At 40.5% G+C, this 26,358-nt stretch overlaps 1 protein-coding gene and 1 long non-coding RNA gene across 2 annotated transcripts; both read right to left on the reverse strand.

The window, feature by feature from the left end:
- Positions 1-2,635: 2,635 nt before the first annotated feature.
- On the reverse strand, positions 2,636-14,219 carry LOC122466119. Its single transcript, XR_006291397.1, has 2 exons — positions 13,728-14,219; positions 2,636-2,900 (listed from the first exon to the last, which is right to left on the reverse strand). It is a non-coding gene; the product is annotated as an uncharacterized LOC122466119 (long non-coding RNA).
- A 3,084-nt stretch (positions 14,220-17,303) lies between these two features.
- Positions 17,304-26,217, reverse strand: ATP5MJ (ATP synthase membrane subunit j). Its single transcript, XM_043548020.1, has 5 exons — positions 26,136-26,217; positions 25,752-25,816; positions 21,738-21,858; positions 18,476-18,496; positions 17,304-17,493 (listed from the first exon to the last, which is right to left on the reverse strand). Exons 1-5 carry the CDS (start codon positions 26,200-26,202, stop codon positions 17,468-17,470), a joined length of 300 nt encoding a protein of 99 aa, XP_043403955.1. The 5' UTR covers positions 26,203-26,217; the 3' UTR covers positions 17,304-17,467.
- Between the last annotated feature and the right edge of the window lie 141 nt (positions 26,218-26,358).

The following is a 26,358-nucleotide window of genomic DNA, read 5'->3' on the forward strand; positions in this document are numbered from 1 at the left end:
AATGTGTTTTGCATTTAAAACTAAGGACACATTATCTGTAGTTAGTGAATTAATGGGTAGTTTCTGGTCACCATGGGCCAGATTTTCAAAAGTATTTAGGCACCTAAAGATGTCCTTAGGAGCCTTGTGGGATTTTTAAAAGCACCTAATCAGGTTCTGAACCTAACTCCCATTGATTTCAAATATCTTAATTATCTTTGAAAATCTGGCCCCATCTCCTTCACGTTTTTATAATTAGTAGATCTCATGCTCTCCTACCTGGTTTTTATTCATAGATTGGAAGAGGAAAACAAACTTTCCTGCTTTTTCAACTCCCAACCAATTGGTTTCTCAGCTTGAAATGAACCAGTTCAAATGAACAAAATATTCTCTGCCACTGCTAGCTAACCTGAAAGCTTGATTCACTTCTCCCCCCCTTTACCTGATCTGGAGAAGGGATTTGAATATGGCTTTCCCACATCACAAGAGAGTGACCTAGCTACTGGGTTAAAGGATCTTGTGATGTAGGACTGGCTCAATCTCTTCTGTTGAAGCTGTTCCACTGTTTATAAATGTTTGAATAGTCATTAGATCAGGGATTTGAATTAAAAAGCAGCATGCTTTAACTTATTAAAATGTAAGGAGGGCTCATTATCTATGCATATTATATTTATTCAAATTATTTTAATTATAATAAATTTAGGCCTTTATATACGTTATTTCAAATTTAATTTTAAACAGGTTATTGTTTAAAAGAAAATGTATTTAAATTTAATACTTTATTTTGTTTGGAAATATAATTTTTATCCATCCTGCTATTTTGCCTAAGTAAGCTGGTGGAAGAGCTAACTCTTTCAACTAAGTTGCAAGAAGCCTGATTTTTTATTTACTTCTGCTAACTAAAGCATCATTCGTTTGATTCTAGGACTAAAGAAAGCCTGGCTTTTGGATGCTGGCAGGAACAAATTTATAGCTTCAGTGAGACAAAACTAACACTTGCACAAATGTCTTTTTTCATGGCATGTATAGTGCTGTAGGGGTAGGTTGCTGTTTATTTATAAGGGTGCAGGCAGGCTTTTCTTACATCTAGAGCTATAATAGGCTTTCACTAGACTAGATATGGAAGAACTGGGAATCAGTGTTTCTAACTTTTCCGCCTGGTGCTGGCTAGTATTGTTAGCATAAACATTGCTGTTTCTTCCCTTTATTATTAAGTAAAACAGCTTTAAAGGATTAATTTATGAGAACACTTTTTTCCAGATTATGCCATATACCATACCAGGCATAGTCATTAACAAACTGCTTATAAAATGTATCTGGTGTGAAAAAGGGCCTAAAACGGGGCTGCTGGTTTTGAAGGGAAATGGAGGGTTTCCTTTTCCTGGTAATTTACCATTTTGTCTCTGCTCACTTACTATTCCTTTAAACAGTGATTGTTCCTCTCCTTGTGAAGGAACGGTCACAGAGTTCAGACATTAACAAACCGACCACACTCCCCAAAAATTGGGTCTGGAAAGCTATTTGTTGTAAGCCTTTATTTTGTGTAAAGGTTTTTTGTGCATCCCTTCTAAAGAACCACGTGTACGTCTCGCTTAATGTGAAATATTTTCCTCTGGAAAGTCACATTTCTTTCTCTTATTGTAATGCTGTGAAAATTGGCCACAAGTAGGTAAGCAATTATAACAACTGAGTCATGTAGGTAATAATAACCTTGTTAAGCAGTCTGTTGCAGGTGCAGTGTACTGTAACAGATGATGTCAACAAAGGAAGACTACGAATCTCCAGGAAGGTTGCACAGCAGCAATTGTGAAATAATTTTAGACAATACTTCACACACAAGAATCTGTATGTTAGACAAATTAAAACAAACCCTTTCTTCTATGATAGTCCCAGTAATCTCACACAGAATCAAGCTGAATTTCAGAGACTGCAAAAATGACAAGGCTATGTATTGGTCAATAATCATATGCTGAACTGCTCAAATTCATAAACAGAGTATATATTTGGATCACCAGCAAACTAGCTCAAAGGGAGATAAATCATAAATCATGTAAAATGGGAACATTCAATTGTTCATTCTGTACACAATCTCTGCAATAAATGAACAGGAGAAAAGTCCTACTTTATATTACAGGAACAGATGGCTGATATTCTAAAGTTTACACAGTATATAACTCAGTCAATGTTAAATTCTGAAAATAAGTGTCAGAGCAGGAATGAAGCCATATGATTTGTATGCATTATTGCTACATATAGTCACTAGAGGTTTGAATGCCTTACGTCACATTTTCAGCCCTTTGTATAGTGGATTAGAGATGCCATTTCTGTTAACAATAACATCAGTTGTAGGGTTAATCCTATGCACACGATGCTGCAAATGTGCACGTAAGCAGTAGAGAATCTGCTGGGTTGAGTGTGGATGTGGTGATATGCAGTCTTCTAGGATCCTTAGACCGATGGTCACATTGCTCTTTTATGTAGTAGCTGCTTGGTATGAATGTGTCAGCTTGTACTAAAGATTAAATGCCATCATGTGTGTGTGTATGGGCTTTTTGCATACATAAAAAAATCCAGTTCTGCTCCACTGTAATTTAGAATGATGCAACAAGTAAACACATCACAAAGACTGGAGAAGACAAAAAACAAGAAAGAGAGATTAAAGCTCCTAGGAGAGGTTCTTTTTATTTTTTACATATTTAGGCATATAACCATGTCAGCTGTCACATTAATGTCTTGGGTTTTCTTTTCTTCAGTTGTAATCATGAGAGTAGCAGAGGGAGCATACAAGCATAGCTAAGCATTAGCTGTGGAATATTAGCTGAAGATGTGGGGTAGAGGAGAGATTTAGAGGAGAATCCATTCATTGACATTTAGTTCTGTTCTTCCCAAGGTACCATTTTGTGTGGGGTACATTCCTTTCCCTTATTTCAGAAACAAAGAATAGGGTTTTCTTTTTAGTATTTGATCTATTGTTGCATTTGATGTAACAAGTCATAGGATTGTTTTCAGTGAACTCAAACATCTATCAGGGAAGTCAGGTACTTCTCTACTCCCCTTTACAGTTTCCAACTGCTTCAGATACATACATTTTCTCAAAGGTCTCAAATAGAATCCTACAGTATTCATATGAGTTCTTTAGACATACTGCCAACAAATTGTAGCTAAATCTACCACTTTTTTATAGACACCCAGCATCAACCCTTAATTTAAGAGGGGACGTCCTATTTTATTCATCTGAAGTTCACAAACAACTGTTTTCCTTCCTGATAATTAATGCTGGATGCGGGCTTGTCTACACATGGAGTCATTCTGGAATAGCTACTGTGCTTTAAATTCACATCCTATCTTAATCCAAATTGACTTTCAAAGTGTAAACAAGCCCTGAGACAAGGTTACAAACAGAAGAGGTAGGAAGGGAGAGACGCACACACATAGAAGAGTGGAAGAATATGTACATAGTGGGAGAAAGAAGAGATTATACATCAATTAAAATGAGTGCTCCTTTTGTAACCCATACACCTTCTGGGTGTGGTGTTCTGTCCCATCTAGTGGCACTGAGACCACTTAAGAGAGAGATTAATGAGTTTGCTCTACAGCCTTAGCTAACAAGCATTTGGCTTTTAGCTCATGCAATAGAGGCTCATGCACTAAGCTCCAGAAGGCCCAGTTTGATCTCACCCGACGACGACGGGGGTCTGTCGGCATTACACTTGCATTTATGCTACTATGTTGTTTATACTTTTTTCCCAAACTCCAATTATATAAAAGCTCCATATAATTAGGAATGCACTACAAGAGACATAAATATCTCTTTCACTTGCATACTACTTTGTAAAAGACTGATGTTTCTTTTTCAAAGATACAATAGTGTCTCCTGTTGTTTATATAAAATGCCATAAAGATTTGACACAAGTTAAGGCTACATGTAACCTGTAGCTCTGTAAGACAGAAGCACATTTGTGACATGTATTTTAAAAGCCTGAGTGATCACTTTTCAGAGCTTTGTGTGACTGACAAGAGAATGCTAAATTGAGAAGTGTCAGAAAGGGCATGGGTGCTTCTTATATTTAGCTACCCAACTCACTAGGAATCTCAGTTTCTAGAACACAGAATGCAGAAAAGTGTTTAATTCTAGGTGGTGAATTCGGATAAAAGAGCAGCAATGGTAGGATTATCTAACCAGCAGAAAACTGACTTTAATTTTTTGTAAAGGTATCTGCAATGCCTCTCTATTACCATAACATCCCTTCCATAATACAAATAAAAATATTCAGGGTTTCTAACTTAGTGTTGTTTGAGGATTGTCTCATTATTATTTGTATAAATCATATAAAGAATGGTACTCCATATAGGAGAACTGAAAATACTGAAACTGTTCAAACATTAATGAGAGCTGCAAGTTACTGGTGGTGATTAGTGCATCATCCTATATTTCATATCTATATTTCTATAGAGCAGGCTTTATTTGTGGTATGATGCTATAATCAAAATGTCTAATATGATCCTTGGATGTATAAATGGGAATACCAAGTAGCGATAGGAAGGTTAATTACCGCTGCCTATGGCATTGGTGAAACCACTACTGGAAAAATGGAGAGGGTTCAGCAAAAAGCCATAAGAATGACTGAAGGACTTTGGAAAATGCATCTGCAGACTGAATTGCAGAATCAATTTTTAAGCTGATTTCTTCCAAGAGGGTATACCATATGATATAATGCGGACAGGTCTGGTAAAAACTAGTAAAAGGACTACTATATGAAACATTGGATTTCCCCCCAAAGTCCGTTTATTGTGTGCATCTTCCAATGCCAAGAACATTATTCCTACATGATACGGGAAGGGGTGTGAAACCACAACACAAATCAAAGTAATGTGGGTCTTCTTTCTCTGCCCTCCAATCAGCTTTTGAAAGTTCCATACAATTATTTTCTCATTTTCCATTTACGTCTCTTTGGGCCCAAGGGTGAGTAACTGAAGGAGTAGTCTGTGTTGAAAAAGAGAGAGGTGACTGGATAGTACTAACTAGAATGGGTGACTCCTTTTCTTGTTGTATTATACAGCAAGATTTAACTTCAGAAATTTGCTGAAAAGAATGCTTACATTTCAATTTTTATTGAAATAGAACAGAATCCTTTATTAAAATGGATGTGCCTCCAGTTCTCAACTGAGTTACTGAATGAAATGCACTGTTTACTTTAAATCTCTCCAGTTTATCTAAACAGGAGATTTTTGAAGTTAAAAAAAAGGAGGCTAGGAGACCATTTGTCAAGCCATATTGTAGGCAGTATTGTGAAATACAATTTTGCTGCTAGAGTAATATAAGAAAACTATTTCTAATCTCAAACTACTGTAGAGATTTAATAAGGATATTTTGGGTGCAATAAACTAAGTTATATGGCAGTATTATAGGTAACAGGCATCATAAGCAGAACCCATCCATAAACAGCATATTGTATAGTTGTTTTAGAATACTTCAGATGTCCTCAAGATACAGAGCTACCTTTATTAAAGTTGAAATATTTCAGATATAGGTTTATTGTTATCTTGCTTGATATTCTTGGGCATGCACCCAATACCCAGTCATTCTAATCTAGCTTGTTATTTGTTCCTTCCCACCCCCAATAATTCTATAGTACATAGCGGGATTTGTCTGTACTCATCATTTAGTCTATTGTTTATATAGTGTTTTCCATCCTGAAATATGCCACAGGATTTCTACCTATATTCAAGAATTCACCTCTTACTTGCAGCTACTCTTTTAGCATTAGCACAAAACACTATACTCAACAGTTTAGAACATGAAATGAAGACTACTATATCCAATTGACACTGCATGAAGAAGGCACATGGGCAGAACGTAATTATCCCAAACAGAATTCACCCAGTATGCCGATGTTAACTATACAGCTTCTGCAGCAAGTTTCACGGGTCAGGAATTTGGTTTTACGTCTCATGAGAAAGACGAGCAGTTCTAGCCTTACAATACTGTGCAGGGATATTGGTTATGTGCGAGCCCAGAGGGTATAGTGCCACCTACAGAATCACCAGTATTATTTCCCATAGCATAACTTGTTAGCTGTGCAGGAACTCCAGCTATTTTCTGTATTATGATATGGTTGAACCACTACAATGATATGGATGTTAAACAGCTGAAGAGCACATCCATTTGAGAAGCAGAATAGTTAAATGCACAGTGTGACAAAGTTCCTACTCTGCCTCAGTGGGTCCTGCACTTATTGGCAGATTTGCTTGCCTCAGAGATTCATGGCAGACCTCAGTTTGGCTACTCTTACTAGTGGCTCAAACCTGCCACCCACTCAGCTAACCTCATCACTGGCCAGCATGCAGGAAACGGAGAACAATCCCCTCAGTCTCTGTATCCCACCTAGTGGGTTGGGGACAGGTTGTATCCCTTTCCAATTTAGGCCTTCCCTTCTGGTGTTTCTCAGAGACCAGGTTCAACTCCTGCTGTGTCCAGTCAGGAGTTGGGGGAAATGGGGGGAACCAAGGCCCACCCTCTACACCAGGTTCCAGCCCAGGGCCCTGTGGATAGCAGCTGTCCACAATGTTCCCTCTATCAGCTGCATGACAGCTACAACTCCCTGGGCTACTTCCCCATTGCCTTCCCCCCAGCACCTTCTTTATCCTCACTGCAAGATCTTCCTCCTGAAGCCTGATCGCACTTGAACTCTTCACTCCTCCAGCAGTATACCTTCTCACTTCCTACTCCTGGCACCCCCCCCTTTACTAACTGATAGGAGGTCCTTTTTAAACCAGGTGTCCTGATGAGCCTGCATGCCATAATTGAATCTAGAAAGTTCTTAATTGGCTCCAGGTGTCTTGATTAGCTTGCCTATCTTAATTGGTTCTGGCAGGTTCCTGATTGCTCTAGGGCAACCCCTTCTCTGGTCACTCAGGGAACAGAAAACTGTTCATCCAGTGGCCAATATATTTGCCTTCATCCAGACTCCTGTATCCCACTTGTCTGGGTCTGTCACAACAGTAACATGAAATCCCCAAGGTGACCGTGATTAAAAACTACTAATGGATGTTATTTCTATTTTCTGCCTGCTCAATGTTATTCAGGTTTAACAGATTCTTTCTAGTAGCAGCAGGCACTTGTACTGACATAAGCAGTGTATTAAACAGTTTACGTCGCACTCCCCATCAGTACCCAGCCCAGGCCAGGGAAGATAATGATCCAACTAGTGGACCAAATTTGGTGATGAATCCTGGTCATGTGCCACCTGAGGCATGTTGTGCATATGCTAAGAGGAAGAAAGAACCACTGCCACACTTCCGTAAACTTTCCTTTTTAATCCTAAAAACCTCAAAGAGGTGTCGTGGCCTTTCTGCATGTACTGAGCATTAGGATAATTGTTTATTAAGAGAAACCATCTCCTTTGTTGTGGGCCTGGTCCTTTGGCCTAATTAATTTGGTTGGATTATAGTCCAGTGTCTGAAACACAGAAACAATTGTGCTGTTACACACTAGATTTAATACCACCGAGAGATTATAAAGGAGGGAAAGTTCTGTGTGTTTGGTGCAGCCCATGATGACATTCCTGACCTCTGAACAGGGCAGGGTGCTGCATTCTTTGTACTGGTTTGAGTGTTGGCAACAGTACCAGTCATTATAGGAGAGAAAGAACTCTGAATATATACATAGCTTGGCAGGTACTAGGAAGAACTAATGTTCAATTATACATGTATATATTCATCTGTACATCTTTTCTTGCAGATATGAAATTTAAGTTTTCCATTCAATACAGCTTTGGTTCTTTTAACCTGATCCCACAGTTTATATGGTAGGCAGCCTACAAATTAAGAAAACGGGGTTGTCTCCGAGGATAAAGGATCTGATTTGATGCCAGTTGAAGTCAGTGAGAGCCATTTAATTGGATAAGGCCCAAAATTACTACATAGAAAATCCCCTCATTTATCCATTAGTACTTTACTTTTCATATCCTGATTCCCATCACAATTGTACTGCTGCCATATTTGGATTCCATCTCCTATGTATTAAGCTCCAACCATATAAATAGCTTTATAAATAGCTACAAAGACAATGACCTTCACCTGGAGAGCTTATGGTTTAGTAAGCAGGCAACACAGGAGGAAAATAGTGAAAAACAATATGATTAAATGGTGAAATTAAGCACATCTTGCTAGTTCCAAGGGTTACAGTTTTCAGTTTTGTTTACGTGCACATTGTTTTCAGTAAATGAAGGAGGTGAAGATGGACTAGGATTTATAGGTTTTTGAGGAAGTTTGATTTCAGGATGGAAGAAGAAGGTGGAAGTCAGCCAGAGCAAGAGAGGGGAGTTCTGGTCTATAGGGAGGTCCAGAATAAGGCCTCAAGGCAAGAATGAGAGAAATTCACAAAGGGAGCATCAGTTATGTTGATTGGGGTGAAGAGGGCAGCAGAAAGAGAGGAAAATAGAGAATTAAGGCTGGTCTACACTAGAAAATTAGATTGATCCAGTTACATTGCTCAGGAATGTGAAAAATCCACATCTCTGAGCGATGTAGTTAAGCCAACCTAAGTTCCCGTGTAGACAGCGCTAGGTCAACAGAAGCATTTCAGGTGTAAACATAGCCTTGTACTGGAGTAAGGTTGGATAGGGCCTTGAAGGAAGATAGACCTTAAATGACCCTTTACACAAGGAATGGGTGGATAGGGAACCAAATTTCTAAGGTTGTAAATATTAACACACTACATTAGCTTCCCCATTACTGTTTTAATTAACAGTTGTGTTTTTCCCTTATAGGAAAAAACACAGCATCTATTGGAAATGCAAATACACAGCTGGTAAACCAAAGATGACAAGAAAGGAAAAACAGACAGAGTACAGCAGTTAGATGAATATTTTTAATAGAGATTACCACAATGGGGTTGTGGATCTCAGAATTAGCTGACCTATTCCTTTAGTTCAATTGGAACTTGTATATCTGATAAATTACATGTTTATTTTCCATATCTAATAAATGACTTAGCAGCTTTATTGAAGTTTCCAAATCATCATCACCATGGCGGTCAGTTCATTTTAAATATGTTGGAGGAAGGAAGACACTGCTCTTAAGTGACTTGCCTAAAGTAGCACAATAAATCTGCAGCAGAATAATGATTAGAATCCTGGAATTTCTATTCCTGAGTTCTCTTTTCAAACTATAAAACCACACTGCCTGCTCTAGACCACTTTTTTCCTTTCTACTAATTGCTGAGAGCTCTAACACGAGGGTATGAAAAGTTTTCTACGCAAGGATTAACTTGCAATTTCTTGCTATTCTTTCACCTGCCAAATTCTTAGTCAACATATTCCGTGCTTAGAAGAGGATCTCCAATCTTACTACTCTTTCCTTCCTAGTAGATTTACAGATTTCCGTGACTGAAACAATAGAGATTCCACATGTTGATTTCCTCATATTTTTTTAGCTTCATTTCAGCCACCTGGTGATATGAGATCATACATAATCTCCTCTGTCTGACAGGCACCTGATAGTTTCCCTTCCTTAGAGACAAAAATGAAATTACACTATATTACACCAAAAATGTGACCATGTATAGTAGTGTATACGTCTAGCCTAATCTAATCAGCAGTTTACTGTCATGATTCATATATATACACAATATATTAAACTGTTTTAGTATGTTTAGATCATTTCCTGCAATTTTCTTCATCCTCCCCGCACACACACAAGAAAGTTCATCTGGTATTTTTCATAGATTGCTAGTTATTTATAGGGAGCTTACGTAGGTTGGTCCCATGACTAATGTTTCTTTGGCTCATAAGAATGGCCATACTGGGTCAGACCAATGTTCCATCTAGCCCAGTACTGTGTCTTCTGATAGTGGCCAATGACAAGTGCTTCAAAGAGAATGAACAGAACAGGGCAATTTTTGAGTGATTCACCTCATTGCTCATTCCCACTTCTGGCAGTCAGAGGCTAGGGGCACCCAAAGCATGGGGTTGCATCCCTGACCTTCTTAGCTAATAGCCATTGATGAAGCTATCCTCCATGAACCTATCCAATTATTTTTTGTTCCCAGTTATAGTTTTGGCCTTCACAACATCTGCTGGCAATGAGTTCCACTGGTTGAATGTGTGTTGTGTGAAGAAGTACTTCCTTATGTTTATTTTAAACCTGCTGCCTATTAATTTCATTCAATGTCCCCTGGTTCTTGTGTTATGTGAAGAGGTAAATAACACTTCCTTATGCATGTTCTTCACACCATTCATCGTTTTATAGACCTCTATCATATCTTCCCTTAGTCGCCTCTTTTCCAAGTTGAACAATACCAGTCTTTTTAATCTCTCCTCATATGGAGGCTGTTCCATACCCCTAATAATTTTGGTTGCCCTTCTCTGTACCTTTTCCAATGTTAATATACCTTTTTTGAGATGGGGCGACCAGAACTGTACACAATATTCAAGGTGTGTACCCACCATGGGTTTATATAGTGGCATTATCATATTTACTGTCTTATTATTTATCCTTTACCTAATGGTTCCTAACATTGTTACTTTTTTGTTACATTGTTACTGCTCATTGAGCACATGTTATCAGGCAACTAGCCACAATGATTCCACAATCTCTTTCTTGAATGGTAACAGCTAATTTAGATCAGTAGTTATCAACCAGGGTACATGTAGCCCTGGGGGCACGCAGTGGTCTTCCAGGGGGGTACGTCAGCTCATCTAGATATTTGCCTAGTTTTATAACAGGCTACATAAAAAGCACCAGCGAAGTGAGTACAAAGTAAAATTTCATACAATGACTTGTTTATACTGCTCTATATGCTCAAATGTAAGTACAATAGTTATATTTCAATTGATTTATTTTCTAATTATATGGAAAAATGAGAAAGTAAGCAATTTTTCAGTAATAGTACACTGTGATGCTTTTGTATCTTTATGTCTGATTTTGTAAGCAAGTAGTTTTTAAGTGACATGAAACTTGGGGTACACAAGACAAATCAGACTCCTGAAAGAGATACAGTAGTCTGAAAAGTTGAGAGCCACTGATTTAGACCCCATCATTTTATATGTATAGTTGGGATTATGTTTTCCAGTGTGCATTACTTTGCATTTATCAACATTGAATTTCATCTTCCATTTTGTTGCCTAATCCCCCCGTTTTGTGAGATCCCTTTGTAATTCCTAGCAGTCTGCTTTGGACTTAACTAGCCTCAGTAATTTTATATAGTCTGCAAACTTTTCCACCTGTTTATCCTTTTTCCAGATAATTTATAAATATGTTGAACAGGACTGGTCCCAGTACAGATCCCTGGGGAACACCACTATTTACCTCTCTCCATTGTGAAAAATGACTATTTATTACTACCCTTCATTTCCTGTCCTTTAATCAGTTACTGATCCATGAGCGGACCTTCCTTCTTCTTCCTTATGACTGCATACTTTGCTTAAGAGCCTTTGGTGAGGGACCTTGTCAAAGGCTTTCTGAAAGTCCAAGTACACTATATCCACTGGCTCACCCTTGTTCACCCGTTTGTTGCCCCCCCTAAATAATTTAGTAGACGGGGGAGGCATGATTTCACTTTGCAAAACCGATGTTGACTCTTCCCAACAAATTGTATTCATCTATCTGATAATTCTGTTCTTTAATATAATTTCAACCAATTTGCCTGGTACTGAAATTAAGTGTTACTGCCCATAATCGGCAGGATTGTTTCATACCAGTTAGTAGTTCTGCAATTTCATATTTGAGTTCTTTCAGAACTCTTGGGTGAATACCATCTGGTCGTGGTGACTTATCACGGCTTAATTTATAAATTTCTCCCCAAACCTCCTCTATTGACACCTCAACCTGGGATAGCTTCTCAGACATGTCACATAAAAAGAATAGCTCAGGTGTGGGATTCTCCCTTACATCCTCTGCATTGAAGACCGACGAAAAAAAATGAATTTAGCTTCTCTATAATGGCCTTGTCTTCCTTGAGTGCTGCTTTAGCACCTTGATCATCCAGTGGCCCCACGGATTGTTTGGTTGGCTTCCTGCTTATGATGTACTTAAAACATTTTTTGCTGTTAGTTTGAGTCTCTTGTTAGTTGTTCTTAAAACTCTTCTTTGGCCTGCCTAATTACATTTATACATGTGATTTGCCAGAGTTTATGCTCCTTTCTATTTTCCTCAGTCAGTTATGACTTCTAATTTTTAAAGGATATCTTTGTGCCTTTAACTGCTTCTTTTACTTTGTTGTTTAGGTATGTTCACGCTTTTGTGGTCCTATTATTATGTTTTTTAATTTAGGGTATACATTTAATTTGAGCTTCTATTATGGTGTTTTTTAAAAAGTTTTCATGCAGCTTTTAGGCATTTCACTTTTGACACTGTTTCTTTTAATTTCTGTTTAACTAGCTTCCTCACTTTTGTGAAGTTAAATGCTACTATGGTAGGCTTCTTTGATATTTCCCCCTTATAAAGATGTTAAATTTAATTATATTATAGTTGCTATTTCCAAGAAGTTCAGCTATATTCACCTCTTGGACCAGATCCTGTGCTCCATTTTGTACTAAATCAAGCATTGCCTCTCCCCTTTCGGGTTCCAGGACTAGCTGCTCCAATAAGCAGTCATTTATGGCATGATTTCCCTTTACAAAAGCCATGTTGACAGTTTCCCCATCTATCAAAAAGGGGAGTACTTTTGGGGGGTATTACACAATGCTACATTAACATTTATAGAATCTTTGAGTCTCAGCTGAAGGGCATTACAGACAAGACTTGATTTACTGGATGTCTGAGTTAGAGGTTACTGGCCAGTCTGGTAAGTGGAGGTAAGGACCCTGGATCACAGGAATATTACTGCAGGCTTGCCATCTGCCTCCTACCCACCCCTCCAGCAGCAGCACTCCAGAAGGTAAGGAGGGGATTGAAGACCCTTCCCTGACCAGGAAGCGTTACAGCTGGAGGGAGAAGCTTTAGGTCACCCAGGAGGAGATAGTGGGATCCTGCAGCCTCTTTTTCTGAGGCACACCCTTACAAATGGCACCAGTCCTCAGCTAGGAAGAGGCAGACGTGAGGCTTGTTGCTAAAGCTAGTATAGGAGCCTCGGTGCTAGCACAGCTCCTGCGGCAACTCAGCCCCAGTCCCTCTGCAGCAGGAGAGTGAGTATGGAACCAACCTGCACTCTTTACAACGCTTCTGCTGCTACCTTCTCCCCCAGCAGAGCTTGATACGCCTGAATGGGAGATGGGGAGAAGGGAGGTGGGAGCTGAAGGGGCCTGTAGAGTGGAGACCCAGGTCCTCAGAGGTACCTAGTCATTGGTCCGCTCAGCACTGCAGTGCATTACCCCGAGGTAGCATGCTCATAGTGAAATCCTCAGGCCTAAATTAGGTACTCAGGCTTCTAGTATAATGCATAGGGAGAGGAAGAGATTCTCAGAAGCCAGCAAGCTGAGAAGGGAGCCACCTAAACAAGTCAGGAGTGAAATGCAGCAGAAAGGGGAAGGGAGATGACAGAGGCGTAGTCCACAGAGAGGCAGCTTCCTACAGTTGGCATCTTCCAGCTGTCCTGGAATAAGGCACCTAAGCCTCTTCAGCTGCTTAGGTAGCCCATCCCCTAGTAGCCACAACTGCCTGTCTACTACTTATTGGAGGCGAGTGGGAAACAGTTTTCCCATCCCATGAGAATTTTCAAAATATTTGTTATGACACTGAACCTGGGCGTGGGAGACCCAGCTTCAAGCCCTTGCTCTGACTGCTTTGGAACAGGGATCTGAACCTACCTTCAGATCCAGCCAATGGGTTATAGAATCTGTTTCTCTCTCTGGCCCAATGAATAATTTATACGAAGTAGAACAGCTCCTGCAGTAGAGTTCCATCCCGCAATAGCTGAAAAAACATAGTAGTCAGGACATCCAGCTGGCATATGGGGGACCTAGGATCAAATCCCTGCTCTGCCTGAGGTGACCCACCAGAAGATCATCTCCTCCCTCCTCCCCCAGTTTCAACAGATAGTGATTTTTGTCACTTTTGCTGCTTCCCAGAGGACAGAACAACAGCAGTAAAGTGACTGGAGTTGTGTTAATTTCAGTTGCTAATGCTTGGCAAAACTACCAGAAATAGCAGTGGAGCAGCCTGCAGACTCAACTATGACTTTCTTGACTTTAGCAAAGCTTTTGACACGGTCTCCCACAGTATTCTTGTCAGCAAGTTAAGGAAGTATGGGCTGGATGAATGCACTATAAGGTGGGTAGAAAGCTGGCTAGATTGTCGGGCTCAACGGGTAGCGATCAATGGCTCCATGTCTAGTTGGCAGCCGGTGTCAAGTGGAGTGCCCCAGGGGTCGGTCCTGGGGCCGGTTTTGTTCAATATCTTCATAAATGATCTGGAGGATGGTGTGGATTGCACTCTCAGCAAATTTGCGGATGATACTAAACTGGGAGGAGTGGTAGATACGCTGGAGGGGAGGGATAGGATACAGAAGGACCTAGACAAATTGGAGGATTGGGCCAAAAGAAATCTGATGAGGTTCAATAAGGATAAGTGCAGGGTCCTACACTTAGGATGGAAGAATCCAATGCACCGCTACAGACTAGGGACCGAATGGCTAGGCAGCAGTTCTGCGGAAAAGGACCTAGGGGTGACAGTGGACGAGAAGCTGGATATGAGTCAGCAGTGTGCCCTTGTTGCCAAGAAGGCCAATGGCATTTTGGGATGTATAAGTAGGGGCATAGCGAGCAGATCGAGGGACGTGATCGTTCCCCTCTATTCGACACTGGTGAGGCCTCATCTGGAGTACTGTGTCCAGTTTTGGGCCCCACACTACAAGAAGGATGTGGATAAATTGGAGAGAGTCCAGTGAAGGGCAACAAAAATGATTAGGGGTCTAGAGCACATGACTTATGAGGAGAGGCTGAGGGAGCTGGGATTGTTTAGTCTGCAGAAGAGAAGAATGAGGGGGGATTTGATAGCTGCTTTCAACTACCTGAAAGGGGGTTCCAAAGAGGATGGCTCTAGACTGTTCTCAATGGTACCAGATGACAGAACGAGGAGTAATGGTCTCAAGTTGCAATGGGGGAGGTTTAGATTGGATATTAGGAAAAACTTTTTCACTAAGAGGGTGGTGAAACACTGGAATGCGTTACCTAGGGAGGTGGTAGAATCTCCTTCCTTAGAGGTTTTTAAGGTCAGGCTTGACAAAGCCCTGACTGGGATGATTTAACTGGGAATTGGTCCTGCTTCGAGCAGGGGGTTGGACTAGATGACCTTCTGGGGTCCCTTCCAACCCTGATATTCTATGATTCTATGATACCAAATTGACTTACCCATCCAAAAGTGAAATGAATGTATCTTTACAATCATGAGGGCTAAGGTTGCAGGGTTGTTTGTTTTGTTTTTAGAAGTTTAAATTCTACAGAAACGGATTATTTAGGTCACCACACTTTCCAGGCAAAGTTTCTCATGTGCCTTAGTGAGCGAATTTATCAAGCTCTAATTATTCAAATGCAAAGTTATCATAGCAAATATGTATCCCATATGGAGATACCATGGTTATCAGAGGGAAATGAACCTGGAACTTTCAATATTAAGAAGATGATTTTTGAATAAATGAAAAACTCCTTTAACCGTGAATAGGTAACAAGCTGTTGCAGTTGCTGGGGCCAGTTACTAAAGGGAGACAGTTGCAGCACCACTTACCCAACCCACATACATTTTCAAAGGTTACATTAATCAAAATCCTTATGGGTAGTATAGGCAGAGCAAAGCAAATGAAAAAGTAGCGCTCTGTTTAAGTCCACTGAAATACCCTGAGCCAGCTAAAATGCAATCAGAACATACTCATGACTTAAGCCTTTTATTAGATCAGTAATGCCTACTTCCAGTGCTTAAACAGAACACTACACGTAAGAGATTGAAATGTTGGTTGTAAGCTGCAGTACCAGTAATGCCACAGATTTAATATTCGATGTGTATGTGCTGAGTATATCTTCTCAGAAAGTCACGGTATAATTTAGGTCCTGACAGTCCCCTCTAATATAGCCAAGCTTTTATTCAAATAAAATATATTACTTTTTACTTTGAGTAAGTCAGTCACCAAGATAGTGGATTGCCCTCAAATGCTACTAGTGTTCTATCCCATGTAATATGTATAACACATGGCTACTTTTAACAAACATAATTTTGTTGGAAGAGGGAAAAATGTTAGAAGTCAGTTAAATGTGTATTGCATCTACAATGCTTGTAGATATTCAAGTTTGTATCGAAATAAAATATATCTTATTTGCAAAGACAATGAATACAAAGATGAGCAATGCATATATTTGACACTAACAGCTCATCTTATTTTCCTCAGAATTCTGAGGTAATGCAGAGCTGATTTTCAGAGGCATAAGTGGCAGTTGGCTGCCCAGTTTGCATTAATTACCAATGGGAGATAGGTACCTAGTTGCTCTCTCTTCCTTTGAAAGTCACCCCCTCAGACTCTGAGGTTCAGCAAAAAGAACAGGGGCAGTCAGGAGTACACCTGCCTTATCTAACATGTCCCAAATGCTCAGTGCTGCGAGATGAAATCCCTGTGGCACCTAGTGGGCATCACTTTTCTAAAAATTTCCAACTCCTATAATGCCCACAAGTGAGAATAAGGCAGGGTACACCTTGAAAAAGATTTTCTTATTTGATATAAGATTAAGTACTATTCTCTAGCAGAAACAATATTAATTTTATAAGCCTGTTCAGTGTAGCATCTTACAATTGCTCCTATAACAAAGGGGATAAACATCTGAACTGTGATAATTCACTAGTTCTATTAAATGTTCTCTATTCTGAACAGAACTGTGTCACTACAAGTTAACGTCTAAGTTATCTTTTGACTAGAGGCAAAAAAAGGGTGGAAATTATGCAGAAATTTCAGAGGCATTTTCTGTGACATTATTTTTGTAACAGTACTGCTTTTGCTGTCTAATTTTTCTGCAGAATTATCAAAAATATTTTAATTTTAAAAATTGATTTTTAAAAGAAAAATTGCATCCAAACTTTGAAAAAAATCTCACCATACAACTAAGCTGAACAATCAGAGGTTGCACAGTAGCAATAAAAATTCACACATGGAAAATGTTGAATACATTGAGATATTTTGACAAAAAAAATTTAAAGTAAAAAATTCAACCAAAATGTTTGTTTTTAAGTTCTGACCTGTTCTACTATGATATATTTAGTTTAGCAACATATTATTTACTTCAGTGTTCTCTTTTGATACCATTTGTGGTAGCATGAAAGTTCTTATGAAACTGTACAGAGCAAAAAGATGTTAACAATGTTCTTAAATTTAAGTTAGAGTATTAAAATACACTCCAGAATACTTCTTGCTCAACACATTTATTCCTCCTATGCAGTACAGTGGATTATATACAGTTGTAGGACTGTACAATGCTTATGCGGTCCAACTAACTTCCCTACGATGGTAGCTTGCCTCATTTATAGCAGAGATGACAGGTCATGGAATGCATACTCAGTGAAGAGCCATTTAATGATGGCCAGGAACAGAGGATTCTGAAACAAAAACACAATTTAGATTGTTCAAAAATTGAAGTAATGTAAGTTAGAAGTCTGAAATTCAGGACAGATACAGTTAAGTATCCACAACTATGAATATCCAAAAATTAGATGAATCAGTATGTCAAAGTATTTGAAAATTCTTCATATATCTGCAAGTGTAGCCTAATATTTTAACATTTGCATTATCAATTTTACTGGTTAAATCTGATTTCACAGGGAAAAAAGTTACCTCTAAATTCAGGATATCTTTATGTGGGGTAAATAGTTATTGCCGTACAGTGCAATGGGAGGTATTTTCATTTTAACTGTAAGGTTAGAAAACATATCTTTATGTACAAAATTGACTCAATTTGGAGCAAGTAAATTGTCTATCTTTGCAGTCAGAATTGAAATAGGACAATTATATTAGCAGAAGAGAAATAAGAAAATTATGACTTTAAAATAGCCACAAGCAATGATATACTTAAAAATCTTACGGATCGCATATTAAACTTTTACAAAAAAAAATAAAGTAAGTTAAAATGAACTAGTTTGTTGATAGCTAAAAATGGCAACCTAGTTAAACTTAAGGTCTACCTGGTTAGATTAAAAACCCTCTATAAAACGGTTAAGCCCATTGAATATATCTTTTAGAACTCTTATTTAAAAAGTTACGCTCCTGAACTCCACTACTGTTCTGTGGCAGAGATTAACTTAATTTATTACACAAAGGGAAAAAATACCAATGAAAAGTGGAGCATTTTACAGATGTACTGCTACATTACCAGGGTTGTAAACACTCTGACAATGATATAAGAGTAACAGAGAGAACTATAACAAAAACTGAAGGTTCCCTTTAAGGTCTACTTTGCAATATCCATAATATAAAAACAAACTAAATTTAAATTAAAATTAATATGTTGGTCTATTTGCTTTAAATCTTATTCATGGTTAAAATAAACTATAGAATACTCTGCTGTATAACACAAATACTTACTGTCTGCCACTGCTTTTTTACCTAGAAACAGAAGAAAAATTGAAATGTACAAAATTTAGCTTTGCATTTTTCACTTACATTTCAAGTTTTAAGATCTTGAAAAACTAGTATGCAACCAAACTTGGACCAATTTTCAGTGATGACAGGGAATGTACAAGTGAGCTCTAGCTCACGAAAGCTTATGCTCAAATAAATTTGTTAGTCTCTAAGGTGCCACTAGTACTGCTTTTCTTTTTGCGAATACAGACTAACACGGCTGCTACTCTGAAGTTCTGAAAAGTTAAGCATGTTGCAAAAAATACTTTGTTAAAGTAACTATTAAAACAAGCTGTTTAAAAAAATCAGGATATATTGTAATTTTTTAAATAAATATAATAAAGTGTTATAAGATCTCATTATAGCATGCTGTTAAATCTTTGAGATGCAAGGAGTGTTTCTGGAAGAATTATGGGGACCATAAATTAAGGCTTTTAAAAATATATATTTATACACATTAAGACTTCTAACTGTAAGTTCACAAGTTACCAAGAGGAAAAGATTGCACAAGTTTGTATACTCATGTGCTGTACATTTGGAGACATTTATCTAGATTCTCTGGTGACATATGATTACTTTGGGCCATACTGTTGGTTTATCTGGCCACAGGAAGTTTTTCCTAGTGCAAAGGTGTAGAGCTAGCAGCATAAAACCAGCATAGTAGCTCCTACTGCACTCTGCCTCCGGCAGGAATGGAACTGTGGTCGGATATTCTCTATGCTCTCATCCTTGTCTGCACTTTCTATTCCTTTACGGCTATTAGCAGTTGGCACACAAAGTGTCTTTAGGGGGCCAGCACAATACAGACCAGACTGAAAATTAGGGAAATGCAAAGGTGAGCTTAAAACCAACTTTGTAGTACCCTCCTGCGTTGTGCTGGGTGCATTTTGGCCAGACCCCAGGATCTGGCACATTAAAGGTACACATTTTTACATAACACCTCAGAGTGGTTTGCAAAACTGCAGTTTTTCTGTGAAATTTGCTTTAACAGCACCGAATTACCACTTGTTCAAAATATCTGCTGTGATACTGGAGGTGAATACCCCTCGCTCAAATTCATTAATACTAGGACTGTTGATTCATCCGAGTTAACTCACATGATTAACTCAAAAAAGTTAATCGTGATTAATCACAGTTTTAATCGCACTGTTAAACAATAAAATATCAATTGAAATTTATTAAATATTTTGGATGTTTTTCTACATTTTCATATATATTGTATTCTGTGTAGTAATTTAAATCAAAGTGTATATTTATTTTTGATTACAAATATTTGCACTGTAAAAATGATAAAAGAAATAATATTTTTCAATTCACCTCAAGTACTGTACTGCACTGCAATCTCTTTATCGTGGAAGTGCAACTTACAAATGTAGATTTGTTACATAACTGCTCTCAAAAATAAAAATGTAAAACTTCAGAGCCTACTAGTGCTCTCAGTCCTACTTCTTGGTCAGCCAATCGCTAAGACAAACAAGTTTGTTTACATTTACAGGAGATAATGCTGCCCTCTTCTTATTTACAATGTCACCAGAAAGTGAGAACAGGCATTTGCATGGCACTTTCGTAGCTGGCACTGCAAGGCAATTACGCGCCAGATATGCTAAACATGTTGTGACAAGGTGGCCGATGTTCATATGATGGGTCCTGCGCTTTTCTTAGGGAGGGGGCTAAGACGCCATCCCTTGCCCGTGCTCTTGGGCACCGAAGGCCCCCGCTAGTGGCCCGGGAAGGTGATAGAGGAAGGAAGTGGGGGAGGGGTCTGGGTGTGCTCCTCGCTCTGAGTCCCAACCCCTCTCAACCCCTGCGGGTTTCTTACCCTTGTCCCCCTTAGGTGGGGTTACCCTCGGTCCTTAGACGCTGGGGGGAGGGAGTCTCCCTGTCCTGCTGGGCCAGGGTCTCCCTTACTTCAGTTTTCTGGTCTTCCAAATCTCACAACACACCTCCAAGCTCCAGTCCTCTCTCCTTCCTCCTTCTCTGACTGCCTTAAGTAGGGGGGTTTATTAGGTTCCTGACAGGGCCTTAATTGACAACAGGTGCTCCAATTAACCTGTAGCAACCCTCCCTAGTCTAAAGGGAACCATGCCTTAATTAGCCTAGGGCTTATATATTTCCCCTATAACACTGCTCCCTGGCCCTCCTGTATCACAATGTGTATGCTCCTTCATGCTTTGGCCACCATTCCAGAGGACATGCTTCCATTCTGATGACAGTCATTAAAAAAAATAACACATTAAATTTGACTGAATTCCTTGAGGGAGAATTGTATGTCCCCTGCTGTTTTACCCACATTCTGCCATATATTTCATGTTATAGCAGTCTCGGATGATGACCCAGGACATGTTGTTCATTTTAAGAACACTTTCACTGAAGAGATGATGCAAAGAAAAATGCAAAGAAGGTACCAATGTGAGATTTCTAAAGGTGGCTACAGCACTCAACCCAAGGTTTAAGAACCTGAAGTGCTTTCCAAAATCTGGGAGGGAGGAGGTGTGGAGCATGCTTTCAGAAGTCTTAAAAGAGCAACACTCCAATGCGGAAACTACAGAACCCGAACCACCAAAAAAGAAAATCAACCTTTGGCTGGTGGCATCTGACTCATGATGAAAATGAACATGCGTCGGTCGGCATTGCTTTGGATTGTTATTGAGCAGAACTCATCATCAGCATGGACGCATGTCCCCTGGAATGGTCGTGGAAACATGAACAGACATATGAATCTTTAGCGCATCCGACACGTAAATATTTTGCTACATATATTTTGTATATATGCTATATTTTGCTAATATTTGGCTACAACAGTGCCATGCGAACACCTGTTCTCACTTTCAGGTGACATTGTGAACAAGAAGCAGGCAGCATTATCTCCTGCAAATGTAAATAAACTTGTTTGTCTGAGCGACTGACTGAACAAGAAATAGGACTGAGTGGACTTGTAGGCTCTAAAGTTTTACATTGTTTTATTTTTGAATGAAGGTTTTTTTGTACATAAGCACTCTTTTCTTTTTTTCTGATATAAACTGTATCTGCATGAGGAGGGTTTGCTGGTATAGCTTTCCCAGTAAACCTTTTCTAGTGTCTGGACTTAGTGAGGTGATAAAGCAACTGCTGATTATTTTAAATAAAATATTTGGGCATTTCCAGACAATTAATTTCAACAGTTTTATTTACAACAAAGGTTTCAAAGAAAGTACAGTAAAGCTAAGATTGAAACAATTTAACTTACCACCAAAGGAAATTTTGTAATAGGCATAGGTGGTTAAGGCCAACCCAACCCATATTTCCTGGTAAACCTTAGTGTAATAAATCCTCATGTTGCTCCATGTCCTAGTAAAATATTGTAACATCTGAAAGTTATTTAAAAAGAAAAAAAAAGGTCATGATGATGAATTTTGCTATTACAGCCTCACCTGATGTTTTACATGAATAAAGAAAGTATTTGTTGCCTCTTGAATCAGGACAAAATAAATAAGGAACTTTATATTTAAAGGAAACATTTAATCGTATCCGTAATTAGGGTTTAAAAATAGTAACCGTTTAACCTATTAAAATTCTATCACTTAAATGGTTAACCGTTAAGCAGTTCATATAGGGTTTTACATGGTGCCCCGGCTGCATGCCGGCAGCAGAGTCCCGGGCGCAGGATGCCGGGCGGCAGCAGTTTAATTATTAACTGAAACTGATAAGATTGATGCTTATCAGTTAACCAGTTAAACTTTTACATCCCTATCCCGAAGCTGAATTTAGTTGAATTTCCTATGTTTTTATTTTAAAATGTATTAAATTAACGTTTGTGAAAAGTGCACACATATACAGACCTCTGGGAACTGAAGTTCTCTATTGCCAACCAAAAAACTGTATTAGATGGAATCAAGGTCAAGAGTACATATCAACAACAAAGGTAAAAAAAAAAGTAGAACGTAGTAATTATCCCCAAACCAAACATCACAAACCCAGAAAATTCAGAGTTAAGGTTACAAGAGGCTGCTGGCTGCTACCACAATAAAAATAATGATGAATAAAGATAATGGGTCAAGTAATTACCACTGAGAGCTCTCTCGACACGTCCACTCATCCTAAGGCCGCTCACGACTCATTGAAACCAACAGAATTGTTGCATAAAAATTAGACAAAGTGTGGTGATTCACTGAGTTACCTCGGATATCACAATACCATTTAGAAGTTACCTGAACTTTTGATCTGGTACTGTCAATATGTAATCATAACTAGTGACATAAATAGTTGCTAATAACATATCTTATTTACAGTCCAGTTTCTTCAAATATAACATGTACAGATTCCAATGAATTTTAACTACATGGAAAGTTTGAAGAGTTTTAATCCTTGATTAAGATCAGACTCATTTGGAACCAGGCTCGCTGACTGGGGGGGAGGGGGAGTGCGGTGGCTGTAGGGGGAAACTGCTGAGGGGCGCGGGTGATGTAAAAGGGCCTGGGGGCCCCTGGCAGCTGCTGCAGTAGTGGCAGCGGCCAGGAGCCCTGGGCCCTTTTAAATCGCCTCAGGGCGCCTATGCGCAAGAGACAGCACAGGGTCCTGCAGGCTGGTGTGGGTGGTCCTGGAAGTGACAGATTCGTCACTTTCGCCCTGGGCCCCACCCTCCCAGGGACAGCCCTGGCCCTGGGGCTGGAATTTCTGTTGGCGGGCCTGTTTGGAACAAGGATAATACTAACATGCTAAGTTTCTTATAGGACACATTTTAAAATGAATGTTAAATTAATTAGTGAATTTAAGAATTGCAAATTTTCTGAAAATTCACTCTATACTGTGGCAGTGTTTGCAACATAGACACCTTTATCACTAGAAACTGGATGGACTAAGACCAAATATTTCGCACAAGCCACCTAATAGCCACTATGTGTCACACTGGGCTTGCCTTCACAGGGAAAAGAGGTGTGTTCTTAATTCAAATTAGCTAACTCAAGGTAAAATACTAGTGAAGACAAGGCCCTAAAGGTGAAACTGATCCTTACACCCCCATTTTCCTATACTGTAATATTGTTATATCTGGGTAACAAGGATTTTTGGGGGACTGGGAGGAAGTAATTTTAAATTAAGAATAATCAAGATCCTCATCCTCCTCCCCTTACCCCAAGCCAAAGTGAAAGAGCAAAGGGTCTTACCTAGATTTACTTAAAAATAGTCAAGAGGGGAGATGGAGCAAGAACATGGTCCAGAACAACAGATGCCCATCCCTGTTCTACTGAGCTTTATTTAATTAAATTTATTTAAGAGTCTAACATTTCCTCTCCCAACATGGCACGTTCACCTTTACTCAGAAAAGCAGAATATATACAGTTTTCGGAGGCTGCTGAAAATACCATTTGACAGACAGTTTGGAGAAGATTAAAATTAACACGATTACTCCAAGCACTCTATCTTTGAAACATGGCCAAGCATCAAGCAATCTATCAACATGTTTAATACTCGTTCTGTCCACAGATTTGATATTTACAAATATTTTTGTGAAAACTTGAGATATTTTAATATAACTTCTCCCCAACACTCCAAAAGACATGGTGGTATATATAAGAGCACCACACTGTATAATACTTTAGGCTTCTCAAGGTAAAATGTTAAGAAACTATACACACAGCACACCTAAACCAATCACATGTAGATAAAGGACAGCAGCTAGAGCACTGCAAAACTGTAAGAAGGAAGGACAGAGTTTGCAAGGGACAGGTTCCACTGACCTATTTGCTAATAGTAAATAGGAGGCTCTTCCTGGCACACGTGTGGGGAGGGATTGGGAGAAGGGGAAAAGAAGGGGAAACTAATGTCATCTTGAAGCAGAGACCGTCTTTCTTTTTGTTGTTTGCTTACAGTGCCAAGCAAAATGTTGTCCTGGTCCATTACTAAACCTCCAAAGCATGGGTGCCTACCACAAATAGGCAATATGTAAGCATTCATTTAAAAGGACATTTAACCCTTACTGCTGTGAAAAACTTCTGAATACACAGCAATGCAACGATGTCTTCCCTGAACTGTGGGGAGACAGCCCTATTTCATCTGTTACCTTTCCTGATATGAAGCAGAATGAAAAAAAACTAGTGTTGTGTTTTCACAGCTGCTATTCAGAACCATGAAAAAGACTTCATACATTTCAAATGGCTTCTGCTTAGAACAAGGATTAGGAGGCAATGCAGACATATATACCTATCAAAGCAACAAGAGGCTCTGATATAAAAGGGAAAAAAAGAAAAATATATGGACAAAATGCTTTTTCTCCCACTAGCAACCAAATGAAGCAGGGTGTATGACTTCAAATGTGTACTGCATTAACAATAGGCTAAAATGAAATCCCCACTAAATAAACACACTAAAAATCCCAGCACCCTTGAGCTACTGAGCCCGGGGGGGGGGGGGAGGTAATTCCGGGCATCCTACAAGGTATTTGCCCATCTTTTACATCTGCTTCTGGCTACTAGGTGCCTGCTACAGCTGCCGAGCCCTGGCCTCTTCACTCGAGGAGTGCTTTGGGCTCTAAAGCATCTCTGCAGAGCACGGAAGGCCTTTGCTAAGGACTCACCCAAGAGACCCACCTGCCATCCCGTCCACCCACCCTAGAGAAGGAGGAACGTGCATCACCACGAAGGGGCCCCCGAGACTGTAGGCTGCGAGCAGCGTTAACTTGCTGCCCCCCCCCCACCCCCGAGGGGCAGGACACACGCGACCGATCTCCGCGCTCCCCCTCCCTCCGGCATTGCCAGGGCGCAGCCCCCGGACTTCTTCCCCAACGGCTGTCCCGGACCAGGCCGACTCCTCTCCTCTCTCCGTGGCCCGGCCTTCTTGGCAGCCGGGCCCGGCTCCAGCACGAATCCCCCGGGCCTACAGCGCCCGAGGAAGGCCGCAGCCGCGCTCGCTGCAGACCCGGAGGAACCCGCCCTCCCGAAGCTCCCTCAGCAAGACCAACCGGGCCGAACCCACCTTGGAGCCGGTGACACAGGGGCCGTTGGCGAAGGTCACGGAACAGAACTACCACTACCGCCGCGCGGGCCGCTGGGAAAAGAACCGTCAACGAGAGGCGTGCCTAGAACGTCTCTGGCGGTGCCCCTCCCCCGAGACCAGAGAGAAGCGGGAGTGACAGGCACCCTAGTAGGCCCTGCTACCTCAGCTAAAGTGCGCTCTGCTCTCGCCTCAGCGCCCCCTGCCGGCAAGGGCCCCTCAGCGCCCTTCGCCCACAGCGCCCCCCTGCCATGCAGCCTGCTCAGTGACCTACCTCCCGCACGGCAATCCCTGCAAAGGAACCCGCGCTTCTCAACGCCCTGTCTTCTGTTGCGCCCCCTGCCGGGAGAAATCCGCTAAGCCCTCCGCCAATTGCCAAAAAGCCCGCTCGATGCCCTGCCGTCCCCACGGCGCCCACTACTGCGGAAGAGCCCGCTGAGCGCCATTGCTCCCCCTGCTGACTAAGAGAGATCCTCCTCCAGTGTAGGAAATAGCTCAGGGCCCTGCACTTCCCCTATAGCCCTTTGCTGGGGGGAGCACGCCCAGCTGTTCCTTCAGTGCGACTTCAACCCAGCGCAATATCCCCCCTGCATTGCCCCGATGGAGAGGAACCCCAACAGCCCTTAGCCCCCTCCTGCGGGAGGGAGCACTGTACAACCTGTGTCCTGCGCGGCCTTCCCCAGGCAGTCTTCGGGCAGGAGCGGGATTTGCCAGATGGGAGTCATACGGGTTATGGGGTGTGTGTAACCTATGGCGGTGGTTAGGGGGATTTGCTGACAGTGGCTGCTGGGATTCAGGGAGGGAGGGGCGCATTACCCTGGGATGGGGGAGAGGTTGGCTGGGATGCAGGGAGGAGAGGGTGCGGTTGGTGCACTTCTAGG

This window comes from Chelonia mydas, chromosome 6, assembly GCF_015237465.2.
Source record: "Chelonia mydas isolate rCheMyd1 chromosome 6, rCheMyd1.pri.v2, whole genome shotgun sequence".
NCBI classification, from domain to species: Eukaryota; Metazoa; Chordata; order Testudines; family Cheloniidae; genus Chelonia; species Chelonia mydas.

Excerpts from the sequence above, each read along its gene's own strand:
- ATP5MJ (XM_043548020.1), bottom strand. The coding sequence starts at position 26,202 with ATGACTCCCATCTGGCAAATCCCGCTCCTGCCCGAAGACTGCCTGGGG. Across the intron at positions 21,859-25,751 it reads CAGGGATTGCCGTGCGGGAG|ATGTTACAATATTTTACTAG; the intron begins GTAGGTCACTGA and ends AATAACTTTCAG. Across the intron at positions 18,497-21,737 it reads TTACAAAATTTCCTTTGGTG|GTAAAAAAGCAGTGGCAGAC; the intron begins GTAAGTTAAATT and ends TTCTGTTTCTAG.